The sequence below is a fragment of the Carettochelys insculpta genome, chromosome 4 (assembly GCF_033958435.1).
Source record: "Carettochelys insculpta isolate YL-2023 chromosome 4, ASM3395843v1, whole genome shotgun sequence".
Classification (NCBI taxonomy): domain Eukaryota; kingdom Metazoa; phylum Chordata; order Testudines; family Carettochelyidae; genus Carettochelys; species Carettochelys insculpta.
This window is the reverse complement of record NC_134140.1, coordinates 41,397,984-41,417,642: the sequence shown is the minus strand read 5'-3', so window position 1 is coordinate 41,417,642 and position 19,659 is coordinate 41,397,984. Positions and strand designations below refer to the sequence as shown.

General features: G+C 40.1%; 1 protein-coding gene across 2 annotated transcripts in view; it reads left to right on the top strand.

The window, feature by feature from the left end:
• Positions 1-19,659, top strand: part of ARAP2 (ArfGAP with RhoGAP domain, ankyrin repeat and PH domain 2) — a 198,016-nt gene that overhangs the window by 144,890 nt on the left and 33,467 nt on the right. For both annotated transcript variants that reach the window (XM_074992587.1, XM_074992588.1), the window contains 2 exons: positions 16,490-16,564; positions 18,098-18,215. In XM_074992587.1, the coding sequence (XP_074848688.1) occupies positions 16,490-16,564; positions 18,098-18,215 (193 nt within the window). The remainder of the gene's footprint in view (positions 1-16,489; positions 16,565-18,097; positions 18,216-19,659) is intronic.

Here is a 19,659-nt window from a genome sequence, read left to right as displayed (position 1 = left end):
AATTTGATATTGAGACTTTTGAAAATAGTAGTGACAATACTTCCATTTAATTATGTATGCACCTGTCAAAATCTCTCTTTTTATTCATTTTAAAGAATATTCATGTGTGTGTGAAATTTCATAATGCTTATGTATGTATGAGTTTACATTCTAGGAATAACGTATGGTAACCTACATAAACACTAGCTGTTTTCAAACTAATACACTTCTAGAATTATCATATTCTACCTTTAAATGCAAAGATAGTATTCATTTAGTTTCAAACATTTCATATAAAAATAAGAGAAGCTGCTGCCTAGAGATTATATTTACTTTAGTCTAGGTAAATAAATGAAAACTTTTTATGCAAAAACAGTTAAACTGTAGAGATATCATTATTAAATCTTCTTTTTCTTCAATTTTTCCTTTTCATGGAAAAAAGAACTGCTGAGGAAGTGTTAAATGATTTTAGCCATTGATGTTTTCCACAGGTATTATGACACCATTTTTCAAAATTCAGTGTAAATATAGGTTTATCCTGTCTCACTGTAAGTGTGGATCATCTTTATACCACACCATCTCAGAGAATTCTGATGTACTGTACAGCTCCAACACATTTGTGATTTCATCTTTATTCTATTTAGCTCTGCTTTTTGCTGTGGTTTGAGCAGTATTTTTGCTCCTATGTAATTGCATATTCCAAAGAGAAACTATTGTGAAACAGATTTTGTTCTCAGTTCCAAGTTATTAAAAAAAAATCTGCTTTTCAGAGAATTTTTTTTTATTTTTTTTGTTTTGTTTTGTTTCAATTTCTCCTTCCATAAATAAATGGTAAATTATCTATGTTTTGGTAAATCTCATTATGTCTACACGAAAGCATAAAGTTGATTTTAAGGCACTTAACTGATTTTACAGTGTGACCATCTTCACTGCAAATACCATTAGGTCGATTTTAGGGGGTGCTAAGGTTAACTTTCTTGCCCCGCCCCTTCAATGTGGTGGAATTCAAAGTTTGATTTTGCAAGGTTTAATTAAGGCTAGTGTGGAAACAGCATTATTTTAAATCAATTTTATCAGTCTCCACAGGTATCTCACAATGCCCCAAATGTGTCCGTTTTGGGCGCTTGCACCTCCATTGCTCTCCAGGAGTGCAGGAAGTAGGAAACAGGAAGCCTGGCAATTTGAATTTATTTTCTTTCCAGCCAGCATGGCGATTGCATCTAGCCATGATTTCTTAGGATTGCAAAAGAGCCCCAGTATGGAGCCATCACGAGAGCCAGGATCTTGTTTCTGCATGGATGGATGAATCTGTGGGACGGTCAGCAGAGCTGAGTAAAAATCAAGTTCCCCACACACCCACATGGCTGCCAGGCTGTGTGGACCATGCCCGCAGAGAGTGGCATACCCTGCCCTCCATGGGGCGAATGCTTCTTCTCTAGCACAGGACTTAGCAGGAGAGGCAGAAAAACTCATTTAATTTGTTCTGAGAGCACTCAGCTGACTGAACCATTTCAACAGGTTGTTCAACTTGTTTCACCTGCTTCACATTTTATGGGGCTGCCCCTGCCTTCTCCAAGCCTCCATGAGGTGGTTACATTTTTTAAGTGGTGACTACTGCTAGGACTGTGCTTCATTCTGTCCCTTTTAAAACAAAAATGGCTTTTAAAAATAACCTTGTTACCAAATGTATTTCACCTCCTGTGTTCAGTTCTGGGAGCATCCTACTGATGCCATATAGCCAGTCATGCAGCCTGGCTCAAGAATCATAGGGACCGCAACAGAATGTGACTGAGGGGACATACGGTTGCGTACAGCCAGCCTGGCTCAAGAATCATTAAGATGGCAGCAGATTGTCACTGGGAGGACATACGGAGTACATGTGGCTCGGGAGGATTTCATAGGAAAGAATGGAGCTTGCTTGTTAAACAAGAACAATAACTTTGTTACCAAATGAGTTCTGGGACCACCCAACTGACTGACCCATTTCAAAAGGTTGCTCAACTTGTTTTCTTCAGTGCATATTTGCATGGGGCAGCTCCGCACCATGGGTCTGGCAGGCTAGCCTCCTCCCCCCTCATCACGTGGCAAGCCCCTACCATGTCACACCACACCAGACTACATGGCGGCTGGGCAGTGTGGACCATGCCTGTAGATAGTGCCATGTTGTGTCCTGCATGGGGCTTCACTACTTGAGAGGGGTTACCATCATTGGGATGGAAGCAGAATGTGACTGGGGGACATATAGATTACTCTCCTTTCCCAAATCCTGTGGCTCATGGTAGTATTTCCTGTGATGGAATGGATCATTTGGGCTTTCTCTCTCTCTTCCGTCTCACACACAGGCAGTTGCTGGGGCTAGGGCTTTTTCACTGGAAGAGGCAAGGAAATCCCTTCATTTTTTCTTCAACTTTTCTATCTTCTAATGCTTCCATAACTTTTCCTTCTCTTCTTGAGCCACTACTACTTCTGATGGGGTAATGGCTCTGTCCAGCAGCAGTTAGACACCAACGTCATCTGGGATTCTTTCCTTCTCTTTGTCTTGGGATTCATAATGGGTCTGAAGCTAATAATTCCAACAGTCGCCTTGTCTCCGGTTGGAGACATCAGTGCAATGGCCTCCCTAGAGCATCCTCCACTTCTATATGGTGATGACTCACAGATCTCTCTCTCTCTCTCTCCTCCCCCGCCCTCCTTCAGCCAGATACACTACCACTACACTATCACTTTTTCATTGTATCTTCTTTCATTGTGAATAATATGAAATCTTTCCCTGGTTGCATGGGTCCTGTTTGCTGTATTTTCACTGACGGAAGAGATGCTAAGCACAACCACTAGAAACCAGTGCCCTCTGTCTTTCCTTCTCCTCTTTTGAAGAATCCTAACCACTAAGCACTAGTGCACTCTGGGATCCCATCCTTTTCCTTCTTTTCTTGAGAATATGAAGGTTTTCACTGATGTTATAGACCCGCTTTGTTCCATTTGGGTATCATGGGCTTCAGCTTCTGAAGCATACCTATTTGATGTATTTCCCCCAGGGGAAGAGACTTCTGACATTCTTCATTTCTATGTGATTGATGGCTCACAATTTTTTTTCTCTCCGTCCCTAATTCAAGCCTGTCTCCTTCAGCCCCCTCTCTCTTTACTTGTATTTAATGTCAATTCAAAAACTTTTGAAAAAAATATTTCATAAAAATTGCCTCTTTCCATAAAAATGGTTTTCTATTAAAAAACAAACAGAAAAACCCTGCCTCTTTCCATATTGTAGACAACTCAAAATATTTCTCTCATCAGGGAAAGAGACTTCTTAAAAATGGCTGTTTTCAATGGCAGGGGGAATGAGAGCAATGCAGTCTGGGAAGTTGTGGGTGCCATCAGACACCCACAACCACTCGTGCAGCATTTTTTCCCCATAATCCAGCGACAAAAAAACCCCAAAATGCAATGGGGCTGAAGGAACTCTGGGATAGGTGCCCACAATGCACTCCTGCGACAGATGAACTTTGGTGATTTAGTGGGGATGCACTAAGTCCACTTTGTGAGCAGGTGCAGATGATCAACTTTGACTTCATAAAAATCTAATGCTACAAATTTGACTTGAATAAATTCAACTTCATTTTGTTGTGTGGACATAGCCAGAGGGAAGAAAAACGTTTTTTTCATAGATAGCTTCTTACAGTGAATTACTCCTCTTTTCACTGTCCCTGGAAAATACTGTGTTATGCAAGTCTAGGCAAGTAGAATTTTAAATCCTGTTTACGTATTCTTTTTCTTCAATTGTTCTTTTTCATTGAGCAAAAAAAAAACCCCAACAACTGAGGAAGTGCTAAATGATGCGCTGCTTGTAGGTAAAATGGTGAGTGCTACAAATTGTTTTTGGCTTGAGCCTTTAAATAGGGTCCTCAGACTACTGTAGTTTTGAGTGGCTTAGAGGTATAACGTTGTACAATGTGTCATTCTCCTTTCACTGATTTGCAAGCAGTACAGGTGATGCTGGATTAAAGCAGTTGTTGCTATAATAGCTCTTTTGGTTTCTAGGAATACTACTTTAGCCTTTTGGGGAAATAATATTTGGTATGCAGGCTTTTGCTATCTAATGTAAAAATATTAATGGAGAAGCAGCATTTAATTAAGTCACTGTCAAATGTACTGAGTTTAAATCACAAAAATACAGAAACACTATAAATTGATTTTTCTTGATTTTTTATAAGTAATAATCTCTGAGTGGAAAGTTTAATTCAAAGCAGTGACTTTTTGGCAAATGGAATGGGAAGCTAACAGACCTTAACTTAGTCATTAACAGCTTAGGAGTGCTTGCTGCAGGGTTGCCAGTTTTTGTTAACTTTATAATAATATAAAGGAAAAAATAATTACCTTTTCAACCATTGGGAAGATAAAATTAAACTGCATATTGCCATGGATATAATGTTCTTTTTTCTGTACCAGTCATTTTTTGCAGTTAAAGACCTGAGTGGTAGATAACAGGAAAGTAGAGTGAAGTTGTCTCCCTGCTATTAGGGTTATCAAGGTAGCTATCACATGAAATATTTAGCAGACTGAAAATTTTACTAGAAGAGAGAGAGGTGGAGCAAATAACACTAATTACCAGACTAGTGAAACTCACCACCATAAAAGTCTCTTGCAAAACTTTCTAAATCTCATTTATATTTTGTTAAAATAACTATTCAGAGAAGAGAAAGTACTTAAAATATTGCTCATGATTATTTATTGTTTGTAATTAATAGACACTGAGCTGCAACAACTTTTTAAATTTTGTTTAAAGTTATCGTACCTGGCAAGTGCTGAGCTTACCATATTTCTACCCATGTAACTTCATCAGTCAGGAGACTTTTTCCTCAGCTGTGTAAATTTAAGCCTCACAATTTAAAAATACTCCATCCTCTCATTCTTTGCAAAGTACAATCCACTAGTGCTCACCAAGGGCTGATTTTATGTTTTAAGGCTTTATTTTGAAGGCTTGACTGTAAACTTTTTTTGTGGTAAAGATCAGATCAAAATTCTGAAAATTTGTGTGTCCTGGGAATGAATTTGGATTTGAGTATAGCACTGTTTTGAGAAGGTCTAAAATAATTTGTCCTCGCCCCTTTCTTCTTTACCAGCACTGTCCTTACATTTGTTTTGGTAAGGCAGGGAAATAACCTGATACTATGTTAACATGTGAGGAAATCTCTTACTCATTTTTGTTTGATGTCTCCATGATATCATTCCCAAGACTTTGGTGGCCAAATGCGGCAATAGAAGTGTCAAAATTAATATCTTCCCTTCTGGATTAGGATTAGCCTCTGTGGTCAAGCAGGAGCCAAGTCTTGTATGTCAGCAACTACAAAGGTAATTTTTGCTGGATCAGACACTTCTACTGTATTACGAAGATGTCACAGCTTTACAGTGCATCTTTTTGGCCGTGTCTACACTAGCCAAAAACTTCGAAATGGCCATGCAAATGGCCATTTCGAAGTTTACTAATGAAGCGCTGAAATACATATTCAGCACCTCATTAGCATGTGGGCAGCCACTGCACTTCGAAATTGACGCGGTTCGCTGCTGTGCGGCTCGTCCAGACAGGGCTCCTTTTCGAAAGGACCCTGCCTACTTCGAAGTTCCCTTATTCCCATCTGCTCATAGGAATAAGGAGACTTTGAAGTAGGCAGGCCCCTTTTGAAAAGGAGCCCTGTCTGGACGAGCCGCGCGGCGGCAAGCTGCGTCAATTTCGAAGTGCCGGTCACCCGCATGCTAATGAGGTGCTGAATATGTATTTCAGCGCTTCATTAGTAAACTTCGAAATGGCCATTTGTATGGCCATTTCAAAGTTTTTGGCTAGTGTAGATATAGCCTTTGAGTCTTATAATATGTATCTTGTTCACGTGTAAATACACTCATGTATTCATCCACTCCTCGGAGAGCTGGTTTTGTGCATTCATGGAGGATAAGACTTATAGACTTCATCCTCTCCATGGGTGGTCTTCCCACCTGAAGCATAGTAGCTACAGAAATTTCCTGTAGGGTATTGTGCTTCTATCATATCTGCTAGATATGAATTATAATGGGGTTCAGAAAAGAATAAGATGAATTCATGTAGGCTAGATCCATCCATGAGCACCTATAAGCAAGAGTGTCAGGAATGCAACTCTGAGTGTCCCTAGCCTATGACTGCTAGCAGCTAGGAGTGGATGACATGGGATCATCAATGAGTACCTCTTCTATTTATTTATTCTGAAACACATTGCAGTGGCCATTGTCAAGTGACAGGGTACTAGGCTAAATGTGTCTTTGGACTGATCAAGTGTGGTGGTTCTTATGCTCAGTTGAAATCACCGTGTATTACCACAGACTTCATTGGGAGCAGAGTTAGGCCAATACTGAATGTTTTTAAAAGACCAATCTGCCTCTTTGTTACTTCCTACTGGCTGCCACTGATGCACTGAATAACGTACAGAGGAGACTCATCCTTTGAAATTGTGGCTACTTCTACATTTGGAGACAGGGGCGTGAGTAATTCTCAGCTCATGCATTGGATCTCTAAGAGCTAGCATGCTGCAAATCGTGGCGTAGCCACAGTAGCATGGGCAGTAGCAAACACTAACATGGATTAACTGCTGGGAATATTCGCCAGGGGCAGAACAGTGCTTGCATACAAAAACGCAGCTCCACATCTGATCTGCATCCATAAAAATCAACTTGTATCTGACTCGCAACCTGGAGGCTATTTGTATCTGCATCTGCACTGCACCCTCAGCAGCGTGCTATCTCACAAGTGCCTCTCAGGAGGACCATCTTTGTGTGCTGTATATAAGATCTCAAAGGTGGGGGAAGCAGCTGTCAGTAGTTCATAGTCTATGAGGCTGCTTTTCTGCCTTCGGGACCCTTTACCACCCTGTACAGGGAAAGGGGACGTGATAGCTCAAGGCAGGAAGCAAAATCCTGCATGTTGCTATTGCCACAGGTTAAACAGCCAAGCAGTTTAGGAAACCTCTTCCAACTTCACTGCTATTTCGGATCAGTTGAAGGGGAAAGACAGCTGCTTCTGCAAGCTAAGTCAGTAACCTGTGGTACCTTAGCCGTACCCCTGTTCACAACACATTAGCTCTATGGCTGTGGCCACACTTGGCCAGAACTTCGAAATTGCCAAGCTAATGGCCAAATTGGAGAATACTAATGAGGTGCTGAAATGACTATTTAGTGCCTTATTAGCATGCTGCCGGCCATAGCACTTCAAAAGTGCCGCGTTTTGCTCACGCATGGCTTATCTACACGGGATTCCTTTTCGAAAGGATCCTGCACATTTAAAAATCCCCTTATTCCTCTCAGCTAATAGGAATAAGGGGATTTTGAAGTCTGCGGGGTCCTTTCAAAAAGGACTTCTGTGTAGACCAGCCACGTGCAAGCGAAACGCAGTGCTTTTGAAGTGCTGCAGCAGGCAGCCTGCTAATGAGGCGCTGAATATTCATTTCAGTGCCTCATTGGTATTCTCCGATTTGGCCATTAGTGTGACCATTTTGAAGTTTTGGCCAAGTGTGGCAACAGCCTATGAGAACCAGCATGCTGATGTAAGCTTAAGAATCATACCTGTAATATAGGTGTAGCCTGAGTGAGAATCTTAACTTCAGTTAAGGTCTGAAAAGTGAAAACACAGCTTTCTGGAAATATCAAAACAACAAGCAGTCAAGTCGCACTTTAAAGACTAGCAAAATGGTTTATTAGGTGAGCTTTCATGGGACAGACCCACTTCTTCAGACCATAGCCAGACCAGAACAGAGTCAATTTTGCTAGTCTTTAAAGTGCTACTTGACTGCTTTTTGTTTTGATAGTGTATAGACTAGCACGGCTTCCTCTTTGTTACTTTCTGGAAATGTATTTACTATTCTGTCTCAATACACGCACCTAGTAGGGAGAGTAAATAATACAGCTTTAAAATAAACTTAAAGGGGAGGTCAGACCTGTAGAGTTTTCTTGGTACTGCTGTTACAGAAAACAGTATGGGAAAGCTAATTTTTGCAACCCAAGGCAGGTCTCATGTCTGAAAAGTCACTTATGCTGATCTTGTTTTCCATTCCATTTGGCAGTTCGTTAACCACTCTTTATGTTTTGTCTGCTGAACGCTTTGCCAGCTATTTTTATTTGTTGTTGTAATTTGCAGCACGTTTTCTTTATGTACAGTTGTTTACATAAGACCAGTGGAAACCAAATGTCAACTTCATTCTTTTTTCAGCTCTTTTCCTAAAAAGCAAACTTTACCAGAAAATGAGATTTTAAGGGTCTGTGCCACTGTAATTAAGAAGCTTTCTTAAAAGTAGCTTGAAAGTAGCCTATTCCCAGAGACTAAACTTATTTTAAAATCACAATTTCTCTATTATGTCGATGGTCATAAAATTGAGTGATGCAGTGTATTACGTTTCCATCTCTGTAAACCAATCAAAGGCTTTTTTTCATAGTTTCTCTTGCGACCTCACTATTCTGCTCAATATCCTGTTATATGTACTCTGACTGGGTCTACACTAATAGCCATCTGTTGACAGAAGTTACTGTGGGAACATATCTTCTGGCCAAACATCTGTAGACAGATTATGGCCAGACAGCAAAGCAAATGGAAAAAGCAATCTTCTCTATTGACCGAGAGCACCCAGACTGCCGAGCCACTCTCTCAACAGAACGGCGAACTGGAAGCACAGCAGACAAGTCTGCCGGGTGCCCTGGAAGCCTTGTCTATCAACAGATGCCCGCCCCCTCTCCCCCAGAGCGTCCACCCAGCTTTTATGTTGACATATTTTGTCTAGAAAGGAATTCTGCCTCTTGGGAGAAGCAGAAGGCTGTCAAGAAAAGTTCCTGATTCTGTTGATTTACTGTCAAAAGAACAAATTTTTAGTTTGGATGCTCCTTTAGTTTTGTTGACAAAAGGGCAGTGCAGCTGTAGACTTATCCTGATTCTGGTTGTCCTTTTCAGCCCTGTCTATGTAAGTGTGTGGTGTATAACATGATTGTGTGCCTGTGTCTCAGAACTGTGACACACATTTTTGTATTTCCCATCACTGGAATCCTAATATTGGTATTGTATCAAATATGTCCACCTAATAAAAGGTCCAGTTTTCCATAAATTAATCTCCCTTTCCCCTCACGTGCTTTTCAGTCTTTTTCACATTTGATCTTCCCTGAAATCCTGGTACTATATGCACAGTTACAGACTTTCATTTTCTGTAGTGCAACAAACTGTGCAATTTTAAATTGGCATAAGATTATCTTAAATATGTTGTTCATGTAGCCCCCATTCTTAAGTCACTTGATATTTTCTCTCTGGAATAATGACATACCTCATCTGCTTTGTAAATTATTTTGTGGTTATACATGAGGAAGACAGATCCTTTGGAAAATTCTCATTATTTCAGTTCATTCTTAAAAAAATAATGCTGGAGTTTTTGTGTGTAGGTCCTTCGGTATGTGGGAGCCTGTAGCTGTTGCTGTGTCTGGCAACCTGGCTCTAGAGACTACAAACTCCCATGAGACTTTGGGGAAAAAGGGGGGCTTTTTGGCTAGGCTGTAATAAAGAAGATGATGGTTTCCTGTTGTTGGACAGAGAAAGCTGTTTGAACAGACTGCTTCCAGGCAAGGGTGAAGTTTTCTCCCAGCCAGGAACTGCACTGGAGAGCTGCAGCCTGCTGATGAGAGACCCTGCAGGAAAGGGTTTTGATCTGTGTGTGTTAGAGTGCTGCAAAGGCCAGCTCCAGGTCAGAGGCCCCGTTCATTTGGTTGCTTTGCCTGGATTGATGCACAGAACCCTGACCAAGCTGTCTGCAAGCCAGTGAAGAACAGGTGCATGCCACTGCAAGCAAGTAACCAGAAGTTTGGTAATTAAGAGTGTACACTCTGGGGTGGGAGAACTGAGGGCAGTGTGCATGCCAGTTATGTTTCCTTTCTGTGTATATTGTTAATTGATTTCATTCATGGTTAGTGTGTGTAATCCTGTCTCCTTAAGTTGGTTAGTAAAGGCGTGTGTTGATTCTTACGCGGTCTATTAAACATATACTATTTATACTGTTTAGAAGTTAAATCCAGATTATAACTGAAATCAGTTACCTGGAGGCTCCCAAGGCACACCATTTAAGTGTGTACAGGGGCTAGCCAGGTGGAGGCACCGCCATTTTACCAAGCTTTAGAAATCAGGGGTGGAAAGGGGATTCCCAACTATCCAATATCACCACTGGGACACTCAGGATCTCCTTTAATATTGAACCCTGACACTCAACTGAGTGCTGCCTGCTCCTGAGTAACCCAAGGAGGAGAGAAAAGGGGTTACATATATATTCCACTTGCTCATCATTACATTCTGTTTTCACCTTACTTCAATAATCAAGTCCTCAGTAAACGTCTGCGTTACCAAGAATGCTGCGGTTTGTATTTCTGGCTATATGAACTTTCACCAGATCCCAGCTACTTGTCCAGCTGGAAGAGAATGAGCTCTCTAAGAAGCTGGTTCCTGTCCCAGTTGGAAGCAGCCAGATAGCCCAAGGTTTGGAGGGAGCTCCGAACCAAACTTCTGAGATGGAGGCTGCTTCCGTAAGACTATGACATGCAGGTGGTCCATGATAAGGGGCATGCCAATGTTATAGCCAATGCCCTGATGCAGAAAGAGGGGCCTGAACTTCCCAAGCTCGTTAGCTAAAGTGACTATAATTAGTTCATTCTCAGAGAGGGGAGAGATGAGACGAAGTGGGGATAGTAAGGATTGTATTCACCTTGTTATATTGCATCTGAGTTCTACTGTTCTATAGTAACCCTGTGTGTGCATGCCTCAGTTTTCCTTGCCACTGCACCAATACTTAGAGTGGTGAGTATTTCAGTGTGAGAGCCTCCCAGCAAGTACACAATGGTCAGTGCCTTTTGTAATCTGAACCTGGGAATGGGGTGTGACTAGGTGACACCTGAGAAGCAGCACAAAGGCTAGAGGAAAAACCTCAATGCAGATGGGGGTGCCGGACCCTGTAACTTCCCCACAGTTCTGTGATATTTTCTAAAATAATTCTGCATATTAGCACAATATTTTCCAAACAATCATTCCATTAAACTGAGTCCTGCTTTCACTGTTGGCCAATATCTGATGTCTGGATGGGAGTGAGAAAACTAGCCTGAAAGCTTTTAGCCGATTGCCTTAAACTGTCTATGGAGAGCATAAATGCATGTGTATGGGTGAGGGGGGGTCCAAATCCTTATTTTATTTCAGATCAGAACCAGATGGTTTGATTACACTTAGTGTGCATAACTGCAAATGCTATTAAAGATCATCTATTTTTAAAAAAGATCTTAATTTTATTTTAAGTGTGAATTCCTTAAAACGATTATTTGTTGCATATAGAAATATTTCCTTTTATATGTATGTTTATCTGCCAGTATTTTCAGTGAGGGTATGTGTACAAAGCAGCCATATTTCTAAATAAGCTATTCTGGAGGAGATTTTCCTGAATAGCTTATTTCAAAGTAATGCTGCTATACACAGCATGCATTTCAAAACAGTGAAGTGCTATTTTGCAATAGAGCATCCGGGTACAATAGAATTTTTTTCAAAATAGAACCGTTGGATGCACTATGGCTTATTTTGAAATAGGCTCTATTCCGTGTCTACAAAGCCCCTATTTTGAAATATGTATTTCCAAATAGGCACTATTCCTCATACAGCGAGGTTTAGCTATTTGAAAATAAGCTCTCGGCTATTTTGAAATTATTTCAAAATAGCCGTTGCATCATGTAGATGCTCGCAAAGTTAATTGTAAATAATGGCTATTATTTCAAAATAACTTTGCCATGTACACATACTCTGGGTGACCGTTCATCAACATGACTTACTAAGGTCACTGATATTTCTAAAATATATATCCATACAGGATTACACAGGTACTATTAAAATGGACTTTTACTGAACACTAGTCTTTACCTTTGTCAGGCATAAGCAGTATTCACTATTCTTTCAGTTGCACATACAAACACCTTAGTTAATGTAACTATTGAACGTGATAAATCTTCTATTTTTGTGGGTGTCCACTGAAAACAGAATTTTTGATAGAACTCTTTCAGGAAAAAATTAACAAAGTAAAAAAAGTGCATGGAGTGGGGAGGGTTGAATGCTAAATATTTCTGAACTATTTTAGTCAACAATCAATTTATTTCTAATTGCATTGTTTCTTATTGTAATTTGTCCCGTATTTTACCACTGCAACCTCCCAAATCCAAGCAATTTGTTTTCTCATATAAGAAGCTACACATTCTCATTTATCCTGTGAAGGGAAGCAAATGAATGATAAGCCAAGTTGAAAGTAAAAAAAAAAAAAAAAAAAAGTAATGTTATAGTATCATGTATCATTCATCTTCTCCAAAGCCAGTGCAAGTTCTTCCTCAACAGTAATTTGTGATGTAGGCAGCAAAGTTACAAAGCTGGAGAGCAGGTGCTCCAGGCAGTCTAATACCCTACGAAAACAACCTAGAAGCTGCAGGTAAACCATTGTTAACTTCCCACTACTCTGATAAGGCAGAGAAGTTTAATTTCAATTCCATTGAAGTTGCCAGGCAAACATGCTCTGGAACATCAGTTGTTCTGCAGGTGCAACAGCAGGGGATCATATGACAATATGAGCTGGCTGTGCTGCCAGCCTACGTTGCATTAACTCTTCTCTGATTTATGGTTGTAGATGAAGAAGTTTAAATCCTTGAGAAACAGAACTTTTTTTTTGTACAAAAACATTAAGAGACTGACTGCATGAACCCTCCACATCCACTTTTATCCTGGGTGTGGAATAGTTAATTAGATCAATTTGACATCAACTTTTGAGCGTGGAATTTAGCTAGTAAGACAGAGTGAATTTCCAGGCTCAGACAACTAGAGATCTCCTCTGACTTGCACTCTTTAGATGAGCATCTGAAGCACAAGCTGTCAGCCGGATGATGTTCACCAATGACTGGTCTAGCTAAAACAGTGTTTCCCAAACTTCTCGGCATCACATGCTGTTTTTGATTTGTGAGCAACTCTCACGCCCCCCACCTCTTCTTTACCATCATCCAACCCCCTCTTAACAAAACATTCAATTTGTAATTTAAAATTTAAAATAAGCACAAAGAAATTCGTGTAAAAATGTATTTAAAATTAAAAATAAAGGCAAATAATTTTTCTTGGCCCAAAATATAAAAAAAATAATTTAACATCAGAAATAGCAGAAACAAAGCAAATTTAATGTGAAAGATGCTGCTGCATTTTCTACAGGAGTTGGGAATTCCTAGGTTTGAAAGATGAAAGTGCACAACGCAAATCGTTTTCGACAGCCAGTCCATTTCTTTGTTTCATTTTTAACGTGACTAAACTTGAAAAGCTTTTTTCACAGAGGTACATTGACGAAAATGGAAAAATAGTATGTAGTGCTTCTACTCCAACTTTTCAGTACATGGGGAATATTTTATCCAAAATTCCTCCAAACTTGAGTTTTCAAAGTTATCTTTGACACTTGAATCGTATTTTAAGTTGAGTGCTTGTTCTTGCAGTACTTCTGGGAATGAATCAACATCAATGTTGAATGGATTGTGTACTAATTTATGAAGGGGGTTGCCAGAAAAGTTGACTGAAAAGTAGTGGATAAATTCATCAGCAAGGCAGCCCAGTTGAAACACAATTTTGTTCTTCACATCCTCTTTACAAAGTTCTTGGAACCTTCATTTTCAGCAAGCAATGAAAATACTGGAAAAGATGAAAAGTTAGGCAGCTGAGCTTGTTTTCGACATTTCCAAAGCTGGATTTTTTATGTAAACGCTTGACGGCATCGTGGAGCACTGTAATGTTTGCAGCATTGTTTCCTTGCAGCTTCAAATTGAGGTTGTACAAAGATTCAAAAATGTCCACAAGATATGCCAGTGAAAGTTGAAATGTTTAGTCTATAAATGCAGGATATAACTCTTCTTACTTCTGTTGCTTGAGCAAAATTTCCACTTCATCTTTCAGTTTGTATAATCTCAAAAGCATGTTACCTTTGGAAAGCCATGGCACCTCCCTGTGAAACAAAAGAGTTTTAGGATCTGATCCCAAATCTGTGTAAAGAGCAGCAAAAAGTCTTATATTTAAAGCTCTGTTCTTCACTAAATTGACAGCTTAGATGGCCAAATCCAACTAGTTACATAAATCAGCTAGAAGGATTTTAGCAGCCAATGCTTGTCTATGTATGACACAGTGAGTTGTGGTTGCAGCTGGATTTTTTTTTCTTTCACCAATGTCTCAAATCCAGAGCAAGAGCCAAGCATCTCTGGAGCACCGTCTTGCATACAGCAACCAGTTTTCCCCATGGAAGTCTATCTTCTTCAGAAAAGTCGGCAATTATTTTTATAATATCAGAAGCCTTTGGTATGGTCATCAGTTCTTTTGAAAAAAGCAGTTCTTTCACAGCTCCATTGTTAGTGAATCAAAGGTGGAGAAGCAATTGACAGCATTGTGCTACATCAGTGGTATTGTTGCACTGAATTGTGAGAAAAGGAAAAGCCAACACTGCCTCCACAACTTGAAGTTTAAGATCTTTCACCAGTCATCGATGCAGTGTTTCGTGTAATTGTTGGAAAGTGAAATTTCTGATATTTTTTTTCTTGCTTTCGACACCAAGCACAATATCTGCTACTTTCAACAAGCCAGGCTTCACAAGAGTTTATGTGATTACGCGCGCTTTCTTGGGTTTAGCAATGAGCAATGTCTGTTCATAAGATGCTTCTACCTCTTTGGCCACCACTTGATGAAAAGCTCCAGTAGTGGCCAGCTTCATGCATTTCAACTTTTGAAGTTTAGCAACCAAAACACTCTTGTGGTTTGTCTGCCAAAGAGCTGTGGTTCTTCAAGTGACATTCAAGACAACTAGGTGTCAAGGCATCATTGCTGAGAACTGTGTGGCATACTCTACATTGAGGATGGTCAGTCATGGTTTTTTCCCCTGATAGTGAAGATGGAGACTCCGTTACTTCCTTCTTTGCGGCCATAAATTATTTTTATAGATTTTGTTAATGTATTTCCTGATCAGAATAAATTTAATGGATGCAAGTTACTTTGGTAATTTGTCGCAAATGTTTATTTACTACTACTATTATTTAGAGACACATGCTGCCTTATATATATATATATATATATATATATACACACACACACCCCATCCCCAGGAACTGCTTAAGACAGGCTACCTACTCCTATGATAGCAGTCTCAAACACTCCTGTGAGCATGCTAGAGAGTTTGACAAAGTTCCATTGCCTTCTACATTATTCTTTGGCCTCCCCACCGACTGAATTGGTACCCCTATACATCAAAAGGCAATATATTTATGGGAGGGAGCCTGTTTTGGGTAGGGGACCACAGAAGTGAGATGCAAAAAAAAAAAAAAAAAAACCCACTATCAGTCCCCTCCCAACCCTCCCAGATGTGGCCCCAACTGACACATTACCCTCTCCTGGCACCCAAGCCCCATGGAGAGAGGGTAGGAACAACTGAGGTTCAAGGTCTGAGACCAGGTTAATTCTTCTGGGGTTCCAGAGTTAATGGAATTCGTGGGCTCCTCTGGGGCCAAAAATGAGAGATCCAGTGTGTGGGACAGGGCTGCCAGAGAGTGGAATAGGGATGTGGTGCAGAACCTGGGTGTAAAATATGGTACAGGAGCAAGCTGGAGGTAGGTGTCTGGCCAGGTGGTAAGGGGCAGAAGCAGAGTGGTGGTCGGATCCTGGGCAGGGGGCAAGTGGGGTCCTGGGCAGGGTACTCACGTGGGTCTGGCCAGGGTACGTGTGTGTCTGGGCGCGCTGCCTCTTACCCCTCCCCCAATGCAGAAAGGCAGTAGGTGGAAGGAAGTTGCGACAGGCAACAGATTGGGCTTTTTAGGTAATATGTTGGCATTCAGCTGTGGGACTTCTCCCTCCACCCTCCATGCCACTGGTAGCTGGTGCTACTTCCATTTTTTCAGGAGGTAATGCCGACGTGGGCTCTTTCTTGGGATGGAGGAGATTGGGGCTGGGTCACCTCACTCCCCCCCAGAATTTTTTCATGCCCCACCAGTTTGGAAAACCTATGAACTAGAATGTCTATTCCTGAACCTACACTTGAAAATTCTTCTGTATTTTGTTAGGTATTATCATGACTGCTTTAGTCAGCTTCAGATTTCTTTCTGAATCAGTTGCCAACCTTACAGTAGAGACTTCCTATGGTTAAGGCTATGATTTAGTCGTGGTTATATTTTCACTAAAAGTCATGGACGGATCACAGGCAATAAACAAAAATTCATGGCCTGTTACTTGTGCATGACTTATACTAAAAAATAAGAATGACTAAATCATACTAAACAAATTACTTCTTCTATAGCCAAGGATTTCATGGTTTGCACAAGTTAGAGAATGGCAGAAGTTTGGTGTATTGATTATTATTAATAATATTGGTGTATTATTATTAATTTCCCCTATTATGAATCAAGCTATATAAATTGTAATGCATGTTAATTTGTTTTGTTTTAGGTTTCCCAAGCTGGAGATTTGTTAATTGATGTTTATGTGGAAAGAAAAGAGCCAGACTGTAGTATTATAATCAGGGTTAGTATGTAAAAGTGATGATAAGTTGTTGTTAAACTTTTTTATGAAGTGAAAAAACATTTTCTTTATATGTGGTTTTAGCATGTGTGTTGTTGCATTTGAGTTAATCCGTTCATGAGTTTTCTCATCTTTATTTAAATAAAAATTACGTTCAAGCTGCAGCTAAATTAAAATCTTTTAACAGTATTTCTCTTGTGGCTATAGCATAATTTTAAGGGAGATTTCCTCCTTCAATTTCAAGGCAGGATTAGTATGATGCTCACAAGGACACCACTGTATGCCTGAAATAAATGGGAAAACTAACAATTGCCTAGTGATTTCTACAGTTTATTTAGCAGTACAAGGTCATTTAGAAGGCCTTCCTCCTGATGTCTTTTTTTCTCCCTGTGGCTGTCTGCCTTACTTAGGTACTGAGAGGCCTAATCTTGCCACTCACCATAATTGAGATTTCCAGCCTCAGGTCAGATAGCATTCCTGAAAATTACTGGACTCTAAGCAATACTGTTCTAATGTTCAAATATAAAGAGGAGCATTAAATTTCTGCAATAATTGAAGGAAGGATGCAATTAGAAAAAGCAATTTTAGTAAGATACTTATTAACTTTGTTCAGGTTGTCTAATTCCAGTTCATATCATTTTATGCTGCATGGGGCATAACCGAAAAATCCTGGATCTTTTTTTTTGAAAGACCAAAAATGTATGCATTACTGAGTGGCATGTGGGGTGAAGGAGGAAAAATTGTACTAAAACCATAGGCTGGTGTTCAGAAGGGGAATGCAAATGTGGCTGATAGAAAATGCAAATAAGGTGCTGATTTACATATTTTGCACCTCATTTGCATAATGGCAGCCACTCACTGTTCTGGAAGTGCTGTTTTGGGGGATAAAAAACAAACAGTGTAGATGGGCTTCATTCAAAAGGAAACCGCACTTTCGAAAGCACCCTTCTTCCTCATATTCTTCAAGAAGAAGGGTTCTTTTGAAAATGGGGTTTATTTTCAAAAGAACCCCATCAACACTGCTTGGTTTTTTTTCCCCCCTGAAAACAGCACTTTTGGAAGAGCTAGTGGCTGCCATTATGCAAATGAGGCACACACTATGTAAGTCAGCATCTCATTTGCATTTCCGATCAGCTGCATTTGCATTCCCCTTCTGGAAGGGGAGCGTGGTGTAGCTGCAGCCATAGTGTTATTAGTGTTATGTGCTTTTTCCCCCTTTCTGTTTCACACAGAACTGAGCTGTAATGCTTTAATATTTGGGGGGGAGGGGAAGAGGGAGGACAAAAGGAATGGTCTGATGTTACAGTTCTTAGCTGGATAACTTCCAGTATGATGCAATAAAGTTGATGAAAATATATGGGCCAAAAATTTGACAAGTCACATCTGGACTCACGAATTTGGCATCTCTGTGATTGTGTTTAGAAAGAAAAGTTGGATTGTTCTTCCAACACAAAAGTGTAAACTGCCCAAGTAAGAAGCCATTATTACTTCAGAAACTATGTATTAAATTTTAAACTGCTGCAATCTGTATCACAGGTATCACCTTTAACAGAGGCAGAAGAATTAACCAACGATGTATTAGGAATAAAAAACATCATTCCCAACAAGGATGAAATCTGGGCTGCTTTTGAAGTGATTGAAAATGGAGAGCTAGGTTAGTGACTGCTTTTTTCAAAAATATTTGTGCTTTCTTGCCACATTATTATTGTTTTCTTTTCGAAAGTTAACCAAGGCAAAACTCCCTAGTTCTTTTTCGAGTGATAGTGCTACATGTATTTCATATATGCATGCATGCATGTCACTTGACTCTGGAAGATTTCCTTCGCTGTGTCCATTGATCCACACATGCCTCATGCATCCCCTTGTACTCAAAGATCGGGTGATGCCTCTCCAGTTTCCTGTTAGTGCCATATAGCCTTAGTTAGAACCTCTGTTGTTTTGTGCTGTTAGTTTTTGTGTCAACAGTGAATTCTGTCCCTTTGTATATAGTTGTAGTGTTAATCCAGGAAGGGTATTCAATGGAGAGCTACTGAATTTAGCCATCAGCCTGCACTATACAAACTTGTACTTCCTCCTGTATTTGTCTCGTGATGATATTCACAGAAATAAAATGAAGCAAACAGGATGTGAAATAGAAACAACTTCAGATTGATGAAACAGGACTCCCAAATAAATAAGAGTTCAAATGAAAGGTAATCCAAAGCATTTGGATGTCAACCCAACAAAAGAGCCTGAATGCAGGGACCTCAAAGGGCCTAAGGTAGATGTGCAAATAAATCAGGCAAGTCTTTACATCAGCAGACTGTCACAGTTAACACACATTCACAGATCCAAGAGCACTGCAGGACCATCAGCAATGTCAGGAATCAGAGACGCATGATCATACAACACAAAGATTCAGGAACAGACATGATCAAGGAGGGCAGGCAGGTCTTCTTGTCTTTTGTTGACATGTAGTCTGAGCCTTAAACACTTGACTGACACCAGGGTGGGATGGATAGCTGCTAGCACTAGGTGCACAGACCGTTTTTGCCCTCTTGTTACTAGGTACATTACTGAGGTCTTGAAACCATCTTTCCTGGCTTAACTAAAAAGGGCACCAACTAGTTCAATAAGAAGGGATACCAAAATGGTGGATAAACCACAACTTAAAACAAACACAATGGCTCTCAAAATTTCCTTATCCTGAAGAAGGTGGAAAGACCCAGCTCAATCTTCAACTACTTTTCTACCTTTATCAGAAAATACAAATTTCAGGTGGTGAGGCTGTGGTTTGCAGCTCTACTTCCACACTGGCAGTTACCCCGCACACTAGAAATTTCTCTGGTTCTGGGTAGGACACAACTAATACCAATTCTGGGTTTTCTCTTTTGGCATAGTGACAGCTGTGCAAGACTTTACACAGGTTTTTTCAGTTCTCACAGTACAAATTCACTGCTTTCGCTTGTCGGTTTACCCCTGCCAGGACAATTGGCTCCTTGTCATGTTATTCCAGGAGAAACTCCATTTTGCTGTCCTTATCCTTCAAACACTTCTGAGGTTTTTAGGTATTTGAATTAACAGGAGGAACTCAGTGTTCACACTGGTGTAGACAATCA